At 44.9% G+C, this 20,547-nt stretch overlaps 2 protein-coding genes across 3 annotated transcripts in view; one reads left to right on the top strand and one right to left on the bottom strand.

Annotated features, from left to right (window-relative positions):
* acin1b (apoptotic chromatin condensation inducer 1b) overlaps positions 1-12,574 on the top strand; it is a 23,793-nt gene extending 11,219 nt beyond the window's left edge. Inside the window, exons 8-17 of the mRNA XM_067580349.1 lie at positions 4,285-4,330; positions 5,479-5,624; positions 5,865-6,011; positions 6,172-6,343; positions 6,541-6,686; positions 7,818-7,925; positions 8,440-8,547; positions 9,568-9,943; positions 10,257-10,354; positions 10,448-12,574. Coding sequence (XP_067436450.1) covers positions 4,285-4,330; positions 5,479-5,624; positions 5,865-6,011; positions 6,172-6,343; positions 6,541-6,686; positions 7,818-7,925; positions 8,440-8,547; positions 9,568-9,943; positions 10,257-10,354; positions 10,448-10,786 — 1,686 coding nt within the window. The 3' untranslated portion in view covers positions 10,787-12,574. The remainder of the gene's footprint in view (positions 1-4,284; positions 4,331-5,478; positions 5,625-5,864; positions 6,012-6,171; positions 6,344-6,540; positions 6,687-7,817; positions 7,926-8,439; positions 8,548-9,567; positions 9,944-10,256; positions 10,355-10,447) is intronic.
* ajuba (ajuba LIM protein) lies at positions 12,325-20,547 on the bottom strand. 2 transcript variants are annotated; one of them, XM_067580355.1, is made up of 9 exons: positions 20,170-20,547; positions 17,835-20,049; positions 15,167-15,268; positions 14,936-15,003; positions 14,777-14,839; positions 13,977-14,107; positions 13,567-13,618; positions 13,111-13,179; positions 12,325-12,935 (listed from the first exon to the last, which is right to left on the bottom strand). In XM_067580355.1, the coding sequence occupies exons 2-9, from the start codon at positions 19,447-19,449 to the stop codon at positions 12,804-12,806; spliced, it is 2,232 nt and encodes a 743-aa protein (XP_067436456.1). In that variant the 5' UTR covers positions 19,450-20,049; positions 20,170-20,547; the 3' UTR covers positions 12,325-12,803. The 2 variants fall into 2 exon arrangements, with proteins under 2 accessions (XP_067436456.1, XP_067436455.1); XM_067580354.1 differs by having other exon boundaries at positions 17,835-20,547.

Here is a 20,547-nt window from a genome sequence, read left to right as displayed (position 1 = left end):
TCTTCTGTTTTGATCCGCTAGCTGCTAGCCAACATCGCTGTTTCATCAGTGACTTCTATTACATGACCGGATGCGAGTTGAGGGGTGAAAGGTTGTCGCGGGCATGCAAATGAAACAGTTCATGGCGACTAATCAGGCTTGATAAGATTCAGCTGGTTTAGATGTTTTAAAAAGACTAATTTCACCTGCTGCCTGCCTGTATTTTATTCATTTATGCCCGTACCTGTGAATTAATACAAATATTATCTTTAATCTGTTCTCTGTTAATCTGTATCGCATACTTTTTGCAGCTTACCTGCAGGTACCAGACCAGGTGCTTGCTGTAATTTACTGTGGCATGAAAATAATCGTCTAGATTTTGTTGTTTCTCTACCATCTTTGTTGGATTACGACTACTTACCTTGTTATCCATCACACAGGCACATATGACACACGCATGTCAACATTAAGATGTAGTCTTTGCATCGAGTCCAGCTGAAAGTTATTAGTCGAAGACATCGGTTGGTTCTTTTGAATTCAGCTTGGTGTGTCAGGGTGACGAGACTCATCATATCCTGAACTGCGTTTAATGATATAACGAGCAGTTTCTTTTTATTTAATCAAATTTTTATTACATGCTTATTCATATTTAATACATAATTCATCAGAGAATTCCTGCTAGAGTTCTTTATGAAGCTGCCGTTTGTTCAAACGCAGCATCGCAATTTACTGCTGTTGAAACAAGCTGAAGAGCAGCATCAGAAGATTCTCACATGCACACATTAAACTACATTATAGGGCTTTGAGCTCTGGACTTTCTTATCTAGAGAAGCGTAATTAGATTTACTGGTGAGCTTCTGTGCTACTGAAGTTATTGCCAGCATGTGTCTTTCTTTACAGTGTATGTATGCGTGAGTGTGTTTTGTGGGTTTTGTTTCCTCTCTGGGTTTGCATGAGTAATGGACCCTGACAGTGTGTGTAGAGATGCATCAGGGCTTGTTTCTGCTGTTTCTTTCACCCTGTTTTCATTCTCTCTGCTCTCTGGCTTGCTCCTTTTTACACTGCGTCTCTCTCTGTCTCTCTCTCTCTCTTTCATTCACTCTCTCTCTCTCTCTCGCTGTCTCTCTTCCCCTCTTTGTCCCCTCAATTTCCATCTTTTGCCTTTGTATCCCATCATGAAACGCTTCTCTCTCACTATATATATTTATGGTGTGACTGCTGTTTAAAACCCCATTGATTGCTTTGTTATGAAGGTGCCCATGCCTCTTCCATTGCCCCTAATGGTACCTGCTGCGTACTACTACTACCACCACCACCAACACCAACACCTCCTCCACTCCTCCTCCTACTCCTCCTACAACTCCTGTCCCGCTATGCCCAAGTGCGTCGCTGGTACCTGAATTAGGCCCAGAGTCTGCAACCCCATGGCACTGAGTAAAGCCCGAGCCTGCAAGGCCTCCCCCTTGTAGCCCTCCAGTGACACGCTGAGCCAGCAGGAACTGGAGCTCGCATCCTACCACCACCACCACCACCACCACCGACAGCAGCGGCAGCCATGGTAACTGCAGCAGCACACAGTTGTCATGGTAACCCAGCCTCAGGGGTTGGAAGCCTGCTCGCTGATCTGAACCGGACTGGACTGTAGTGTACTGTACTGTGTGTGGTGGTGATGATGATGAATGATGGGGGTAAGAGAAGGGGAGGGCGTGCGACTCTCTCTATCGCCTCCCCTCTCGGCGCCTTTCCCATCTGCCATTTTGAGGATGAGCACAGTCTTCAAGTGTCGTCCTCCAACCTCCAACAGCCAGACGCAACTTCTTCACTCAAAGAAAAGACAAAAACTCCTCAGCAGCTCTTGAGATTCATGTTTACCTCCAATCCCACACTGCCCTCTGCTTGTAGGGCGGAGTAATGACCTTGAACTGAGGACAACTGCAGTAACCCATATAGTGATCAGGGCTCGAGCAAGATCACTGTTGGGTTTTTAAGCTTTGAAACACACTCCAACGGAGCAACTGGGGCTTTTTTAAAATACAAAGCTTTGTGGACATGTGTGAGATTATGATGTGGACTTTCACTCAGACTTTCAAACATCTGGAACGCTATTATAGGTCATTGCCTCATGGACAAGCTGCTCACCTTTTTGAAAAGGACTTCCATTAATCAGCTGTGCAAGTAAAATCTTACACTATTCTGTCAAAGCTGTTATTCACAAGAGAAACTGTTCCCCTGAACTCTGCACCAGTTCCACTGTAACAGAGACTTTTAAAGGACATACCGCCATGGACATTTAATCCGACACACATTTACGCATCGTGAGTTTCTGTGGGTGCACGGTGACTTCCAGCATTCATGCTTGGGCCAAGAGAGCTGGATTTACTCAGCAAATCATCGCCTCCCTTTCCCTCGCGGTCACACTGTCACTGAACTCGAGTGTGACTCGGTGGATGTTTCACCAGGAGGTCATGATATTCTGCGTCTGCTCTGGACCTGGCAGATTGACAACTGCAGTTGTTGCCGCTGTTTGTTTATTTCTACAACCAGCTCTTTGCTACACCCACAACTTGGCCCTTTCATCTCGTATGTGAGTGCGGAGGCATTCCTGCCAGAGAATATACTCAAGATGATGCCCATCAGTCATCTCATCTGAACGATTTCCCTGGATTGTAATTTAAACAAAAAAACAAATGCCTTTGGATTACTTTTTTCCACCTTCATTGCCATTGAAAGACGACAGACTGCTGTTTTTCCCTTTGCCCTGAATCTGCAAAAGAGTCTGAAGAATTTGTTTGGCAAATGTTCGGCTATGGAAGCCTCATGAACTGCTAAATACGGGACCACAAATATCTCAGACAACGAACAAAGACCTCCCAGGACAAGCTGTTGTCATCATTGTGACATTTCAAGCGTCACAAAGGCTTTCAGGACAGTATATTGGAGAACATGGACAATTTTATCAAAGACAGTCGATCCTAACATCACAAAAATGGATTTTTTTACTCATCAGTTATACGTCACAGATCAAGGACTTTAACAAAGTTTACTTCACCCCCGACCCCTGTCACAATCCATCACAAGGCAATTTGAAAGTCTTTGCTCCCCAAAAAGACTGAAATGAGACTCTGTGTCGATCAAGAAAAGTCCAACCCCAACCCCCCCTTCAAGAAAAAAGTCCAATCCAGTGATCAGTTCCTGTCTGCTGGCTAATCTGCACACTCAAAACGAGCCCTGCCCTCACTCCTCTGCCTTCTCTGATTGGATCCTTGTTGCCTAGATACAGTACACACTGTCGTGCGGTTGGGCCATAGTCGAGCCAGTAAGGAATCAGGTGTCAAATGGTACCAGGAAATGACTTGTCATTATTCCTCTCTTTAAAATGTATACATTTTTAAAGGAATAGTTGTAAAAAAAAAAAAAAATTTTAAAAATCCCCAAATCTTGTTTGGGTCATAAATACGAGGAATTAACTACTTCCTCTTTGTAATTTACTGCAAAGTTTTGCACTGTGCTGCAGTTTCAATTTGACATGAAGTCAAGATGGCGGTGCTCATCATACATTTAACACTGTGCTTTAATATCGCAAATCTCAAAGACAAATTTCAACTGCAGTACCAATACTCGTTCTGACTGATCTTTGGGTTTTCAGCACTCGGTTTTCCACCTCTGCTCCACAGAACTCATCAGGCACATACAAAATCCAACACTTGACTCAACTACACTCCGTTTTATTTACGCTAAATCATCACCGAAATGTGCAAAACGCCAGAACTACCAAGGATAAATGCGCTAGTATAACAACATTTGCATGTCTCAGTGTTGTAAAGTTGACACCATCCACTCGCACACTCTGCAAGTCTCCTTTTCCTGCTCAGACTCTCTGATGGATACCAGCTTCTAATAACATACCACATTAAGATATGACCCAGTTAGAGTTTCACACAGACCTACTCTTGTCCTAATGCACATCCTGTACTGCTTTGTCCTCAGAGTCTCACATGCACACACACATACACACAAAAGAGTAGCTTAATGATTTATCTCAGTGTCTTTTGAGCAGAGGTGGAAGGCGGAAATGTGTCTGGAGTCTCTCTGTATCGACCAAGAACTCTCTCCTTAATGTGGTACAATTGGAGCCTCCAGGCCTCTGTTACTTTACCCCCCCCTCGCCCCCCCACCCCTCCCTCCACTGTTCCTGTTTCACCTCCTCTCTGTTGTTGCCTGTTTGGGTCTGGACTCTTGGTTCTCATGTCGCCCCCGCACCCCTGGGGTTCTGTATGTTCTCTGTCTGTCTCTCTCTTCTTCCAGAGCACCACTCCTAAGGCTTTCGCTGCTCGCAAGATATCGTTGACCAGTAAGTATACCAGTTCCATGTTTTCTCGACTCCTGGATCTTTCATCCTACTGGAAGACTTAAAAAAGGAAAATGCTCAACTTTAGCATTTAAAACCCATGTGCAGATTATATTCATGTAGCTGTAAATTAATGTTTTTGACTCAAAACAGGCTGAAAATTGTAAAAGAATCGATAAAAATTCACAGTAGTGATTTTATGCAAGCGCGGGAACGTGAGAGCCATATGACTGAGTTCAGGTTACAGTGCAGTTAATTTTATATGACCTCCACAAGCAGAGCCTAATACTAAATATATAACTCTTTTAATTTAGGATGAAATGGTTTGTTTTTCAAATTGTTTTAGAATATTTGGTTTTCTCACATTTAATATCTGGAAGACAAATTGTTTAGGATCTTGCAAACCGTAGTGATCACGTCTAAACTTTGTTTTTTGGAGAATTTTGCTCTCTTTTGTCAGCGGTACATATTTATGTGAGTGGCGAGAGTAAGTAAGAGTAAATTCTGCGCAATAAAATCTTGTGAGGAAAAGCTACAATATATGTTTTATTGTCACAAGTGACCTGCTTCATGGTGCTGGTTTATCTCTACCTGCTGGTGACTTCTCAGAGGAAAACTGCAGTAGCTTTGACAGGAGTCACAGCCGACTGTGGCAGATACGTAAATTAAATCACTTTACATGGTCAATGTTGATTTGAAAAAATAAAACAGAAGTGTTATCCTCTCATATTGAAGTACTTGAGTAGCATTGTGGAAACACAAGTGATTCTCTAAATAAAACATTCGTTCGGCTCAAGCACATTTTTAAAAAATCACCGAGCTACAATATTTCCTGACATGTTTGTGTGCAAACTGCTGCGAGGACCCTGTCCATACTTCAAACTTCAGAAAAATATTGTTTTAAATAAACTAATATTGTAATGTAGTCGCTGAAAGTTATTTGATCTCTTAATTCCATTTAATAACTCTGTAAACTTAAATTAGTCATTGTTACCTTTGGCGAAACTATTTGGCTGAAATATTAAAGCAATTATTTTTGCATGTGGTTATGATCATGCAGCGACTTGCCGCTGAGAACAAGTCATTAATTTGGGAATGTATTTTTTTTATTTTTTACCCTTCTGAATGATATTTTTTTGGCTCCTCTGCAGGCAGCAAGACGTCTCCAGCCGCCACAGAAGGAGGAGCAGGAGAGCCCGATACAGGGACCGCAGCAGGGAGGAAGAGGCGGTGGGGCTCCAGCACGGCAGTCACTGCTAAGAAACCATCCATCAGCATCACTACCGACTCACTGAAGGTACTGACACAGCACAGAGACCAGGACCAGGTGTCTAATGACTGCCAGGAGGTTTTCATTAAGGCTGATATTTTAGTCTAACCTCTGACATAAATTGCAAAATGACTGATGAAAAGTCGTTTGTCTGCCTTTCCTTTTCATCCCTCCCATCATTGTTTTTTAACCTCTCTTTGTCCTTCTCTTTTCTTTGCCTCCATCCTTTTCCTGTTTGTGTGTCTGTGTTCTCCTCTTGTCCTCCAGTCTTTGATCCCAGACATCAAAGTAAGCCAGGAGGCAGTGGTGGAGCTGCACCCAGAGGAGCTGCAACTGTCTGGGGATGAGGAGAACCTGGACCCCAGCCGGGGCGACCAGGACAAGGGCCTCAAGATCCGACGCACAGTCACACAGGTGAGGAGAAGCGTATCAGTGCGGCTAGCTTGTCGTTATAAAAAGGGAAGTAAAGGAATGTTTTTAACGCGGGCACTAAGAGAGGTTTCTGTTATGATTGATGCCTAATTTGAAGAACTAAGTTCACACTGTTGTTTTTCTACCTGTTGTTCCTCCTCAGGTGGTGCCAGGCGACAGCCAGGAGAACGGACAGACAAATGAAGAGGAGGAAGTGGAGAAAATGGAGAGAGAAAAACAACGCAGGACTTCCAAAGACAAAAGGAAGAACAGTCTTTCAGAGGAAGCTTCAGAAACACAGACATCTGTTAAGCTCGACGGAGAGGCGAAGAAAGGTAAACTGCCTCCTTGAAAAGTTTGCGGGTTTTAATTTAATTTAATAATTTTAATTTGTCAGTTACAGATCTATTCACTGCTTTTTCTTCCAGTCGTGCCTCTGGCGGCGCTTCATCTTTCCCTCTGTTCTTAATTACATACACGCCTATATTTTCACCTTTTCCCCCACAATTTTTTTTTTTTTTATCTCCCCCAGTTACCCCCAGCGACAGTCTGGTACGTCGCTCAATCAGTCAGCAGAAGTCCGGCGTGTCCGTCACCATCGACGACCCCGTCCGCACAACCAGGCAGCCCTCGCCACCTCGTGGCAAAGTCTCAAATATCATCCATGTGACCAATCTGGTGGGTTTTTAACTCATCGTAAACGCATTACAAAGCATAAAATACAGTGAAAAAATTGTTTTTCTTCTGTGTCTGTGGACGTTCTGTCTTGTCAAAATTAACTCACTTGCTACAGTTTGCAGAGAAGATAAAAAATACTTCTTATATTCCTTGTTTTTTGGTCAAATTGTATCCATAAACTTTCCCCACAGACTAGTATGTGAGACAAAAATGGCTCAAGAGAAAAATCCTGTGTTTCTAAATGTACCATATGAATGTTTTCATGAATGAGGCACATTGTGTCGATGCCAGTGGTAACCACATCACCATCATACCCATAATTAGAGTCAGGAACTCTTAACCAGGTATTACAGCCGTAGACAAGCAGCACCTTAAGTCGGGGGAACACTGCATGACTAAACAGACTGTGACAAGACGAGACATTACACATTTAATGACTAGCATTTGCTGATTTTTTTTTTTTTTTCTTTTTTAACTTGCGTCATAGGGGAAAGACTCAAAATTAGACACGGATCAAAGAGAACCAAATATCCATTGCCACTCAGCCACACTTCAGCAGCACCGATTCCAAACATACAAGACTAAAAGTATAAAGCTGTGAGGTCGTAGCGCTCATTAACACTTTGTTTACCAGAAAACAAAACTGATGAATCGGACAGATTTAAAATGTAGAAACAACTTTGCTGTTCTTTGATGCTTTCTTCCAGTTGGGGGGGAAATGTGAGTTTTGGCCTGAGGGTGGCACCAGAGTGAGGACCGTGTCGTTACCTAAATTAAAAGGGTTTATCTTCCATATTGTGACCTTTTAGGACATGTTGGATTCTGTTTGACATACAGTAGCATCAGTCTGAAGTACAACTGAAACCATTATGAAGTTAGTCATTAGTTTTTTAGAAGTCTTGTGTCATGAAGTGTTGGATAAGTGGAAATTATGAGAGTCATTCAGATTGAAGTCGTAAAAACTTGTTCATCAGGGAGATTTTAGATATGAGTCATAAAACTTAAATACATTTGAAATAACCATCTTTGTCCTGCACGTACTCAGGAAGGAAGGGATGAATTTTCCATGAACATCCGCTCCACTCTGACCCCCCTTCTGTTGACCCCTGACGGTTCTGTCTCGTCCCACAGGTACGACCCTTCACGCTGGGACAGCTCAAAGAGCTGCTGAACCAGACGGGCAGTGTGGTGGAAGATGGCTTCTGGATTGATAAGATCAAGTCTCACTGCTTCGTCACAGTGAGTACCAACGCACAAACCCCTTTATATTGTGTATAAGGTGTGACTCCTCATTTCCACCAAGAATTGAGCAAGTTTTTGATCCACAGTTGCATGTTTCGAACTGTTTTTATGATCACTGTTTGGTGTTGTAAGTATGTTAGAATAGGCTCAGGCCTGAGCCCCAAGGGTCTGAATGTAGGCGTATTGTGAGAGGTGGACTTTTCCATTAGAGCTTGTTTCCTGCTCTTCTGCTGGAACATGCTCCTGAAAGTTTATATCAAAACCTTAAAATAATATTGTTGTAGGAAGACATGTTTGAGCTCAGACATGAATAGAAGCATTTTCGTCATTGTCACTGCTTCGATCTGTGCCTGCAACAGTCCGTTTTTAAAGGACAGTTTCCGTCCTTATTTACTCACATACTTTAACAAAATGTCGGTAAAGATTTGAATACAATTTATAATCACAAACATTTGAGTAAAAGGACCATTTTCAGTCCGATAACCCCATTCATCTTCTCTTGTCTTTATAGTACGCTACAACAGAGGAGGCGGTGGCCACCAGAGCGGCCCTCCATGGAGTGAAATGGCCTCAGAGCAATCCCAAGGTCCTCAGCGTGGACTTCTGTGAACAGGATGAGGTAAAATGCCAAAATACACTCACTGAAACCTGAATTATATTACAGTAGATGGTGGAGAGGATATTCCAGCTAATGCTACTTTGATGCTACTCTTCAGTTAAGTAGTAGTACTATCACTATGCTCTACCACGTTAAGAACAAGAACCCGGCTGCCATGTCCGAGGACGGCTCACATTCGCAGTCAAAGATCACGTCGCTGCTAGCCGGGGGGAGAAAATGTGATGCATGCTGGTCCGAGGCTATCAGTCAGATGGATATGCTGCCAGTCATTGTGGTAGAGGGCGGGGGATCGACAGAACTAGTTTGGTACCTTGAGCTCGAGTATGTTAAGTCATCGAGAGCTACTGTGACTAAACACCTTGAAAACACTTTGAGGTGAAGAAAGATGAGCTAAAAGTTAAAGCTAAAAGCTAGCTCTGACAACCGACTGCTGGACAGCTCTCACAAGTGAAAGCTACATCACAACTTTGCTTAAAAATTAACTTGTTAGTTATCGGTTAACGGGCATCAGTCTGTCACAAGCAAAATGAACTGAAACTGACATCCCTAGTATGATGCAAAAGTGTGTGTGTTGTCCTCTTTTCTGTCGCTCTACTGTTTGTTTTAGATACACCAGGTTATTTGTGGGTTGTCACCTCTTAAAGTGAATAAATACCCTCATACATACAGGCATGCACTCAAATCGTAGGCAGCTGGTGTTACTCAAAGTAAAAGGCTTGGGGGAATTAAATATTAACAGGTTTATTTTTGAAACAATTTCAGATGAGCAACCACATACTAAGTTCTAAGTGATCCGAGGATTTTTTTTGTCACAACATCCACCATGTTGTGTAGTGACAGGCCTTTCACAACTGTTATTTTTGCATTAGATTTTTCTGTGTATAGTGTCTCTGTTAGCAGATGATAATCATTTGACTATTGTTGTTTTTTAAATTAGTTCACTTTAAAGTTCATCACACACCACCACCTTTAACATTTCTGCTATTTGTCAACTCATTTCTATTCTTCTTTTTCCTGCAGCTTGACTTTCACAAAGGTATCCTGAAGCCAGACAAGGAGGAGGACCACGTCCCCCAGCCAGGTGCTCCCCAGAACCGGCTACCCCCACTCATGCCCGAACGGGACAGAGACAGAGAGCGTGAGCGGGACAGAGTCGGAGACAGGGAGCGAGACCGGGAGCGAGACAGAGGCGTGGTAGGAGTGCGCGATCTGTGGGCGGAGCGAGAGAGAGAGATGGAGCGCCGCGAACGCACCCGCGGGGAGCGGGAATGGGACCGGGATAAGGTCAGGGAATTCGCAAGACCCGGAGAGGAAGACCGACGCTCTCGATCCAGAGACAGAGAGCGGAGGAGGAGGGAGAGGGCCAAGAGCAAGGAGAGGAAGACTGATAAGAAGGGTAAGATGTCTCGCTGTGAGGGGATAAACGCAGAAAGAGAAAAATGGAAAAGACGAGGAGGAAGGCCAGAATAAAGTACGCTGATGGGATAATACACACATACAAAACTGCACACTACAAGCTTTTGTTAGTCTCTTATGGTCATCGATCACTGAAGTATCTATAAGATGTTTTTTAATAGCCTGGAAAACTGTTAGAACTACACAAAATTAGAGGTTTAAACATGTCTGTAGTCTTCATCAGTGAGTTATTTTGTCATTAAGTGTTTTTTCTACGTCTTAATGAAATATAAAATGTGTTTTCTCACTAACAGAGAAGGGAGACGAACCTCCAGCGAAACTGCTAGACGACTTGTTCCTGAAGACCAAAGCAGCTCCGTGTATATACTGGCTTCCCCTCACCGAGGAGCAGGTTGGTGCTTCACCATCTCATTGAGTTTGGTCTCGTTGGTTTAAACTTGGCGTATCTCTCGTGACTAAATCGTGCTTTTTTTTCCTCCACCAGGCTGCTCAGAGGGTTTTGGACCGCACAGAGCGGCAAAAGGAACGCGAGCGAAGGCGCAAGGAGCAGCAAGAAGAGGAGAAAAAGCGCGAAGAGGAGAAGAAGGAGAGGTTGAAGACCAGGGAGAAGGAAGGAGGAGTGACAGCGAGCGGCGGCGGAGGAGGAGGAGGAGGAGGAGGAGCCGGGCGGGGAGCCGACGGAGACCGAGAGAGGGACCGCGGCCGAGACCGAGAGGGAGACAAGAGGAGGGACAGCGGCCACCGGCCCAGACGACCCTCGGCAGGCACTGGCAGCGGACGGCGGTCTCGTAGCCGTAGCAACCCCAGAGACAGACGCCGTTGAGGGGCCGAGCGGCCGTAGGGAAAGCTGCAGAGCGAAAGAGAGAGAGAGAGAGAGAGAGAGAGAGAGAGGGACGCTGTGTAGCGGAGGACACGGCAGACAGGAAGTCTCCACTCGGCGATGCATTTCTCACGCCTCACAGTCAGGACTTGTGTCTGCTCCTCGCTGCCCGCCCCACTGTGCTTTAATTCGTCCACTTTGATGCCAGCGTTGTCTTCCACACACTTCTGCCATTTCCCCCCCCCCTCGCCCGCCCCCACCGCCTCTCAACACCACTGCGTCCATGTCGATTTACACAGAAAATGCTAATTATTTTGTTAATGACGGTTCATCTAGCTTCAACCCTCCTCCTCCTCTTCCTCCTCCTCCTCCCCCCGACTCTCCTGTTCTCTCTCTGTCTTCCAGAAGTACCATTCAGCCCCCTCTAGAGAGCAGCGTTCCTCCTCGTCTCTGTGCAATCGCTGTTAATTCTCCTCCGTTGAAGAAAAAGAAGCAGAGAGGGCGGTGGTTTTTTTGGCTCGCCTCAGCATTTTGTCCCACTGAGGTTTGGGAGCCCGCCTCTTTATTTTAGTTCTGCGGGTGCACAGTTCCTTCCTCCTCAGAGCCCTGTAATAAAACCAGTCCAAAATAGATCCCTGACCTTCAAATATTTTCTAGGATCAGTTTTAGTGTTCCACTCTTCAGCACTAGGAATTTTTTTATATACTACTAAATTTACAGATCATCTCTGTCAAAGTGAGGAAAGTGATTTTTTTTGTGTGTGTGGTGTTTTTTGTTTAAATTTTATGAATCATGTTCTTTTTTTTTTTTTTTCCCAGCCTTGGAGGGTGTTTGTTTGTGTGAGTTAATAAACCTTCATCCTCTCCTCTCGCACACAAAGGATGCAACTGGTACCGAAGTCTCAACACTGTTAACCTAGAAAAAAAGCGTGCGATAGGAAAGAGACGTGATGTTACATGTTGCGGCGATGCGGGACACGTGCACATGCCTGAGTTTGTCTTTAGCCAGATGAGAAGTGAAGGATATGCAATTCTCATCAAAGCGGAGGTTTATTACGTAATAGATTCGGGAAGCTGATCTTCCCCGCACCGGTCTCCTATTTGGAAACGCCTCCTCTGACCTGTCAATCATATATAAAATATATATTTAAGAGGAGGTAAAATGAAAGTTTATCCTGTAATAGAGTAATAGTTACACTTTTAATATTTTTAATTTTATGTTCTTAGTTGGAAACTGTTTGGTTTTGTTGCTTTTTTTTTTTTTTTTCCTCCTGCAAGTGCTGAATGTACCGAGAATTTAAAAAATGAATAAATTTAAATTGGTTATCAGATTGTCTGCTTGGATGTTTTTTTTTTTGGCTTGCAGCTCTTGAGAAGCAGCGTGACCTGGCTGCGAGCCACGGAGCTGAAAACCTTAATGATGAATCTATCGGTAAAGTATTTGGATTACGGCGACTTAAAGAAGACAAGAAGAGCAAAAGCTGAGTAATCTGGGCTTTAAAACTTGTAGCCTGATAGCCAGAAGTTACACCTTACAAGTCGTCAGAACACAAATGAAAATATTTATTACAGCATACAGAAATTACAGTAATGTTTTTCCCCAAAAATTGTACAGATTCACGTTACAAATCTCTTACAGTAAAGTCAAATTTAAGTGCAAAATGTTTGCTAGCAATAATATGTACAAAACAGTTGAGCGAGATCCCTTGTTCTTCTACAGCAAACAGTAGCCACATTGGGGTAGGAGGGTAAAAAAAAAAAAAGCAGTAGTTTCTTTCCCGTTCCCTTATAACTATAGTACAGTAATAGTACAAGAAGTACAGCAGGCAGTACATGTGACAAAGGAACTGAAGACAATGAAAGTGAATCAGTGGAAATGTCTTAATATCAGCAGTCTTGAAGAAAGAGTGACAAAAGCAAAAAAAAAAAAAAAAAAAGCACAAGATAATGGGAGCGTGTTTAACATCCACAGCTGCACGGGGGGGGGGCGGCGGAGGAGGAGGAGAGAGAGGGGGAGCTGATCAGTGTGTGTTGTGAGGGGGAATGTTGTGTGTGGCGCACGCTCTGCTCATGTGACAGGAGTGGCAGAGGAGATGGGAGTCCAGGGGGAAGCACTGCGAGCCGGGCTTATCGGAGAGCTGCTTGCCACACTCCTGAGGAAAAGGAGAAGCAGATAAGGGGACAGGAATGCACACAAAAGGGGGAAGTGAGGTCAGCTTTCAAAGCACTTTGAGAACAATTTGTAGCTCTCGGACTTTAGGGTCCGCACTCAGAACTGTGATATTTTTGGAAACAGAAGGATATAAAAACAAAACAAACATCACTCACCTCGCAGTGGTAGCACTCAAAGTGATAGTCCTTGTTCATAGACACGACCCTGAGGATCTCTTCACTGCCCTGAGACACAAAAAAAAACGAGAAAATAAAAAGACATCAGAGAGGTCAGCGTAGAAAGCAGAGTCCAGTCATGTAGCGTGAGCCAATAATAGCCTGTTTTCATCCTTTTAGAGCCCTTTCAGTTTTAGATAAAAGTGTGAATCACCAGATATGCACGCTGAGTAAACCCATTTTGAAAAAAAAAAAAACTCAGTGGATGTTTTGACTTTCTAGAAATGTGTGTTGCTTCTTGTGGCTGTAAAGTTGTCTTTAAAACAGAAAAATGTTTGTGTATGATGTATAAGAAAGGTAGAAAAGGCTTTATTTTATTTATAACAAAAAAAGGCCTCCGTCTAACAAGTGCATGGACAAAAAGATACACACACACACACAGACACTTGTGCTCACCTCAGTAGGTAAGATGGGTTGTAAACAGGCAGCGCACTTCGGGGCAAAAGTCCTGCAGAATAACACGGGAGACAAGTTTATTTAGAAACAAGGGAGTACTACTATGGTTGAGTAATATCTCTGAAAGAAGTGGGATGAGTAAGAGGAATACTTCAAATGTTACACATGCAAAAACAGAATTCCCCTAACGTTTCTGTTACACGCTATTAAAAGAATACTTTCATATTTGACAGATATAACACACATAACAAGAGCAGAATCTTTTGGGTGGTCCACTTCTTAAAACATTAAATTCTATGTGTTGTTGCTTGACTGGACAGTTTAGCGTTCGTGTTTCAGGTATATTATAGACGCCCACATGTCATCCTCTCTAAAACAAAGCATTTTCAAAACATAGCGGCACGTCTCACTTGTTGTAGTCGGCGACGCAGTAGATGCTGCTGTGTTGGTCCACAGTGAAAGGCACCCCATCCAGAGCCTTGCCGCACACCACGCAGCGGAAACAGCCGGGATGGTACGAGTTCCCCAGAGCCTGCAGGATCTGAGACGGCACAGCGATCGCTCATCAAGAAAACACTTTAAAATGATTCCCACGGTAACCAACCAAGACTTGTAAACAACTGACATCAATGACAAACTGATGACATTCCCATCTGACATGGTGGACATTAAACCAGCATGTTAGCATTGTAAATATGTGCTGTTTTGATTGTAACTTGGTATTTTATCAGCCTTTTCCCCTCATTTTGTTCTTGTCACATGATCTAAATTTCTATCGTTTGATTGGTTTCTTACTGCTTTGTTTACCTTTTGTAAAAGCATTTAGTTATCAATACATTGCAAAAACTGTATCAAATAAGGCCTGTGGATTTAAGGCACACCGTTAACCTTCTATTTATATTATTGGTATTATGTGGTTCAAATATGGTAAAAGGTTTTAAGCGAATCACCACAGAGCCTTATTTCTTTGTTTATCAAAAACCCAAGGCAAACATTCCACTGAAAATCTGCCGTGGGAACCCGATGAGGGGGCCAACGAGAAGACGTCACTCAACTTTTCTCTGTTCTCTAGGGGGGCTTTTTGAAAAAAAAAAAAAAAAGGCATTCTGGAAAATGTAATGCAATTTAAGAAGCGTGTATATATTTTCTTTAAATCTGACATAAGTCCGAGTGTTTAGAGGTGTTTGCTCGCGTCAGACACGCCCCTCACCTGTTCGAGAATAAGGTGGCCACACACGCTGCACTTCTCAGCAGCAGCCTGGAATCCTGAAAACTGTAATTACAACAAAGGAGAATATCATTAGCCGAAAATCAATCCTCTGACTCCCAACAGACGGATGACAAAACACGCTTTGACCTCGTCTCTTACCATGTAATCCTCTTTACAGTACACAGAGCCGTTGACATTGTAAAAGTCCTTGTTTCTCAGGGTTCGTCCTGCGGAGGGAGAGACGGCAGAATCAGCATCGTGAAGGACATTTTGATGGTTGAGTTACATTTAGCGTGGGTGTGGCTTTGATAGGAAGACATTAAGCTTAAATACTTTTAAAAAGAAGTCATTGTTGGGTCAGTGAGGAGGGAGGCGGGGGGGGATACTCACCACAGGAGACGCAGGTGAAGCAGCGAGTGTGATAGAGGCTGTTCAGAGCCTGACAGGCGTTATCCGCCCCGTACACGCCTTTCCCACACTTCACACAGGTTCCTGCCGGCACAATGGGGGGGGGAGAAAGGGAAAAAAAAAAAACACAAACGCGCATTTAGTTGAGTGTAATCGTTCGCCGGCTCTTACCACTTCGTTTACGGCGCATTCCAAGAGGATGTGTCTGAAATCCAACTCCACACAAAGTGTCAACACTTGTAAATCCTCTCGTTCGCACCACCTAGGGGATTTTCACACAGTTAAAACCCAGTTACCCATGCCAGCCTGTTTGCTCATCCACTCAAGTGTCTGAAGCTCTGTTAAAGCTCTGTTATTAAAGGGAAACTCCACCGGATCTGACTTTTTTGGCAGTGGTTCTTAAAAAAAGAATAGATGACTCTTTCTTCTGGAGTGAAGACGTTCCTTTAAAAATTTGGCTTTAAAGCCCACAGTCAGAGCTATTTGGAGATTATATAAGACGGCGCTGTGAGAGACAAACACAAAAAAAAAATTAGTAAATTTCCTGTAAATCATTATCTGCTGGCAGATCATTGTTTTTTCCATTTTAGGTCAGCAGAACAAATGCTTAGTTGTCACTTTCTGGCCAAACAAAAGCAAGTTTTTTCAGCTTTTTCAGGAACAGGAAGGTAAATAAGCAACATTTTTAGGTCAAGATTACCACACGTTTTCCTGCTTAGTGGCCTAAAAAAACCCAAAACCCTCCTGAGGTGCTTTTTGGGAAACAACACACCAAGTTAAACTCAGTCAATCTTTATAACTAACTAGCTTTTCTTTGTGTTTTTCCACCACAGAACACACTCAAGTGCATGTTCAGCACTAGTCCGTGTACTAAAATGTAAAGTGGAAAAGTGGCATGGTGGTCTGAGCTGCAGCGTTCCTGTGATCTATTTAAAGGGTCTGCCTGTGTGTTTTTTCCCCTTTTTTAATGTGGCTGTGGGAGTGCCACACAAATCGAGAATTCCTACACTCGGCTGCCGTGGTCTTGGACAGTCCCTCCGATATTTAGGAACTGGCAAGACTCTCTGCCAAAGCCAGAAACCAGAGGGCCGAGGCTTCGAACTCGATGGCTTTAAATATAAAGTCTGACGCTGCTACATATTGAATAAGCCGGGAAATGATTGGTTTAAGTGACTGGGGACAGCATCCGTCCACTGACTTTTTTTTTTTTTTTTTTTAGGGTTTACAACTAACAAGTCTTCTGTAGGATAAAGCTTATTAAGAAAATTGTCAACAAACAAGATTATAAAAGCCACAAAAATTAGCTCTGGCCCACTTCCAACTATAACATGTGGATTTGCTCTCGGTTTTGTGCCTAAATCTAATTTTTTTTTAACTTGTAGCACATAAATCAGCAATAAAATCAATATTTCATTAGTCGTTTATGGATCAGCTCTCTGGTTTCTTGGTTTTATAGGACAATACTTTTCATTTTTACCCTTTTCCTCTCGATTCTGAGCGTTTTCTGTAAACTTTGCTCAGTATATTTGAATAAAAGGTGTGTTAGCTTGTGTGTGTGTGTGTGTCAGCTGAGCTCGGAGCGTCTTGTCTTCACGGCTCAGAGCTCCTGAGTTCTTCCTAATGGCTGAGAGGAGTACAGTATTGTATGTCCCCTCCGGGCACACATACCTGAGCAGAAAAACAGGCTACAGCACACCGCCCCTGCACACGCCAAGGCAGCATTAAAAACACACATACACTCACTGGGACACTCACACACACACACACACACACACACACACACATACACATGACTCACACCCACCGACACACACTGCGTTACTGTGGCCTGAAGTCACTCGGGGGAAACACACCCTGCCACAGAGAAACAATATACACACACACACACATTGATTCAGCCACCATAACACACACACACACACACACACACAGAGCCCTAATCTTGTGTGACTCACAGTAATGGTCGGAGCTGTTTATAAGCAACCGTGTAATTTGTGTCTAAGTGTTACAGCAGAATTTTGCAGTTTAACGGCCATGTAGATACGCTACATTAGCCCTTTACGTGCGAATTTGGCAACGTCGGCCTCAAACATCAGCTGACCTCGCTCCATGTTTTGGATACAGGTGTGAGCCCGAGCGAGTGTACACACACACACACGCATATGATAATGATTTCACTTTAATATTAAAGTGAAAGTATACTTTCATTTGAGGACAGCATGTATCTTTTCCTAAACGCTTTCTTTTCTTTCTCCTCTTCAGCAAAACACATCTACTTGTCTGGATCGGTTTCTGAGGCCCGACTGTGTTTCTTTCCTTTTTTTCCCTCCTCCTCCTCCTCCTCCTCCTCCTTTACACTTTGCGTGCTCCAACCCTGCATGTCTCTGCAGGTTCCAAGGCACCATCCATCCATCCATACTCTCTTTCAACTATTAATCTGTCCATCCATCCTTGCATCCATCCATACAACCCTTTCATTTAGAGAGAGAGAAACCTGTGATCTGACACCAGCCAGTGAGGAGGACAATAATAACACACTGAGGGCGGATGTGGGGTGACCCGCTGCTCTATTATGAATGCATGGGATGTCTGTTCTGTCTAAACTATTGTTAAAAAAAAAAAAAAAAAAAAAGGATTCTTGTGATCTCACCAAAGAACTCTTGGCGGTTCTCCGAGGCCTCTCTTCCAGCGCCGGCTCCTGGATTCTCCTGAGATTTGACCGGCCCTCCGGCTGTGGAAGGCCCCAGTGGTGTCGAGCCCGGTTTGGATAGAGCCGTCAGGGCCAGAGAGTGTTCTTTCAGCATCAGGCCCTCCAGGAGACCGTCCCCTTCCAGCGCTGCATCTCTCAGGAGGAGTCGGGTCAGCTCTTCCTGGTAGCGGGTGCCAGGCAAGTCTGAGTAGCTGGCCCTCTCCCCCATCACACCCCCCTCTTTGCCTCTTATACCTGCCCGCTGCTCCTCCCACCACTCTGGGCCAGCCTGGTAGCACGCCGCCGCCGGACTTCCTACCGCAGGCGGGTAGGAATGTCGGCTGTCGTGGGCAGCTGGACGCATCCCTCCGTCCAGGTACTGAGTCCAGGCTTCCACAGGCGTCACCCCGGCCCTTCCTGGAGCTCCATATCCAGCTGCAGAGCCCCCTGTCTGTACGGAGGGGGACTGCTGCTGTGGAGGAAGGCCTCCAGAGGCGGAGTAGCGAGAGTCGTAGCCCAGGCTGATGCCGCTGGTCCGGTTGCTGCTGCAGCGACTGCCCATAGGGCTCCCTCCTCCGCCGCCGCTGGCCGTGCTGGAGGCGAAGCTGGACCTGGGGCTGACCAGCACCGACTCCTGGAGGCTGAAAGATGAGCATGGGCTCAGAGTTGGTCCTGGGGGGTAAAAGAAGCCTCCTCCCACTCCTCCACCCGTCACATCGGACGGACGGTGCGGTGGATGAGAGAGGGACGCCGGCCTGGTGCTCTCCCACAGTTCACTGCCCGTGCTCAGGCGTTTGTAGAACAGAGCCTCCTGAAGAGAGAGACGCTTGTGCCTCTCTGGCTCTGATAGGTAGCCAGTCTCCGCCATGCCGCCTCCACCGGCCCGGGGAGCCGACCCGTAGCCGGCGGCGGCGGGGTACGGTGGGGGGACAGAGTGAGGCGGCGGCTGGGAGAGGAGCTGCTGTCTTCTGACCAGCTGCTGGAGCTCCAGGGAGTAGCGCCGCTGATTCAGGGACGACTTGGAGCCATACGCTCCGTGAGCGTCACACTCGGGGCCCAGGCCGGACTCGCGCCTCAGGTGGGAGTCCACACCTTCGCCCAGGTAACAGGACGCACGCTGCTGGGGGGAGCGGCGCCTCAATGGTGCCAAGGTGGAAGGGTGATGTTGTTGCTCTCCATCTGATGGTGCAGCACCCACCGTGGAGGAAGTCTGTGGTGAGGTAAGAAGCTGAGAAGGGGGCATTCCCATTCCTCCTCCTCCTCCTCCCCCTCCTCCTCCTCCTCCTCCTCCTCCTCCTCCACCTCCTCCCCCTCTTCCACTCGCTGGAACACATGCATCGCTTGTGGTTGCAGAGGCAAGCGAGAACTGGCCGGGTCTTGAGGGCGAGGCAGCTGCAGAGCTGGGGGCTGGTGCCAGACTGCTGCCCCCACCGCTGCCTCCGGAGATGCCAGTGTTGGCGTTGCTGTTATTGGAGTTGTTGGCCGTGTCATGTTTTTTCTTGGAACTGTTGAATTTCACACTGCCCGAGTCTGTTAGCTTTAACTTTTCTAATAACTTGCTTATCGGCCTGTCCATGATGAAGCCCTCTCGTGTATCTTTTACCTGTCTAAGTGAAGACTTACAGATCCCCCCCTTTAACGTTACAGATTAGTGTGCTCAAATACAGTGTGTGTAGATATACAGCAGAACAAAGATGCTCAAGTAAATCTACAGTTTTCTCTACGGCAGCTTTCAAATTCTACTAAGAAATTAAAAACTGGCCTTGAAACTAGCTCAAAGCTTTAAAAAAAGATCCACTTATATACACAAAATAAATACAAGACAGATAAATAAGACTTTTAAGACATTTCAGGGTGGTTACATGACTTAAGTCCTCTGAGTCATCTGGGTTGCCCTCATGTGGAAAATCCACAGGCACAGGTAGGCTGTGGTGAGGAAGAATCCATTGGATTATTAGACAATTACTAACAGTTCAAGTCAACCCAGCCAGGAAATTGGAGAAACATATATCCAGGACACTTCTGCGTGACCTATGGTCGTGGAGGGCCTCCTTTGTGGACCCTCATGTGGCTCCACATCTGCATCTTCTCTGTTAAGTTTAACTGTCCGAAATGTGCTTCAAAAAAGTTGCTTTGATATCTCGGTTATCCAGTGCGTATCCTTTTGAATTTATTGCTTTTTTAAAAAAAATAAAAACACAAAGAGTTTCAGCAGGATGCAGGCTATATCACTACTTCATGTAGGTCCAGTGTAGACAAGAAAATAAATCCGTTTGAGCTCTGATAGTCGACTCACCCGACTTCTGCCATTCATCTCAGGACGAAACGTGCTCGGGGGAAAAAACTTAAAATAACATGTTTAACTTAATTTAAGCTACAGAAAACACACACACATACACACACACTGCAGTCTCTAGACTCCTCCGTCCGCCTGTGCTCGGCTGCTTTTATCATTCCCGTTTTTTTTTTTTTCAAAGGCGAAATCCTGTCCGGGACTCGGTGAAATTAGTAGCGGAGAAGTTTTGGAGACAGAGAGGAGGAAATACTGGAAACCGGCGCGCCGTTACAGACCCGGTGCTGGACTAAACGAGTCGCTCCGGATAAATAAAATCCCTCCCCGTGTGCACTGCACGGTCGACAACTTTGTTTCTTTCTTTCTTCCCCCTAAATAATT

Source organism: Thunnus thynnus, chromosome 22, assembly GCF_963924715.1.
Source record: "Thunnus thynnus chromosome 22, fThuThy2.1, whole genome shotgun sequence".
Taxonomy (NCBI): domain Eukaryota; kingdom Metazoa; phylum Chordata; class Actinopteri; order Scombriformes; family Scombridae; genus Thunnus; species Thunnus thynnus.
This window is presented reverse-complemented; position numbering and strand designations above follow the sequence as displayed.

Coding starts and splice junctions, on each gene's coding strand:
- ajuba (XM_067580354.1), bottom strand. CDS start 19,449: ATGGACAGGCCGATAAGCAAGTTATTAGAAAAGTTAAAGCTAACAGAC. Junction 15,269..17,834: donor GAACCGCCAAGAGTTCTTTG/GTGAGATCACAA, acceptor TTGTGCCGGCAG/GAACCTGTGTGAAGTGTGGG. Junction 14,108..14,776: donor GCCACCTTATTCTCGAACAG/GTGAGGGGCGTG, acceptor GTGCCGTCTCAG/ATCCTGCAGGCTCTGGGGAA.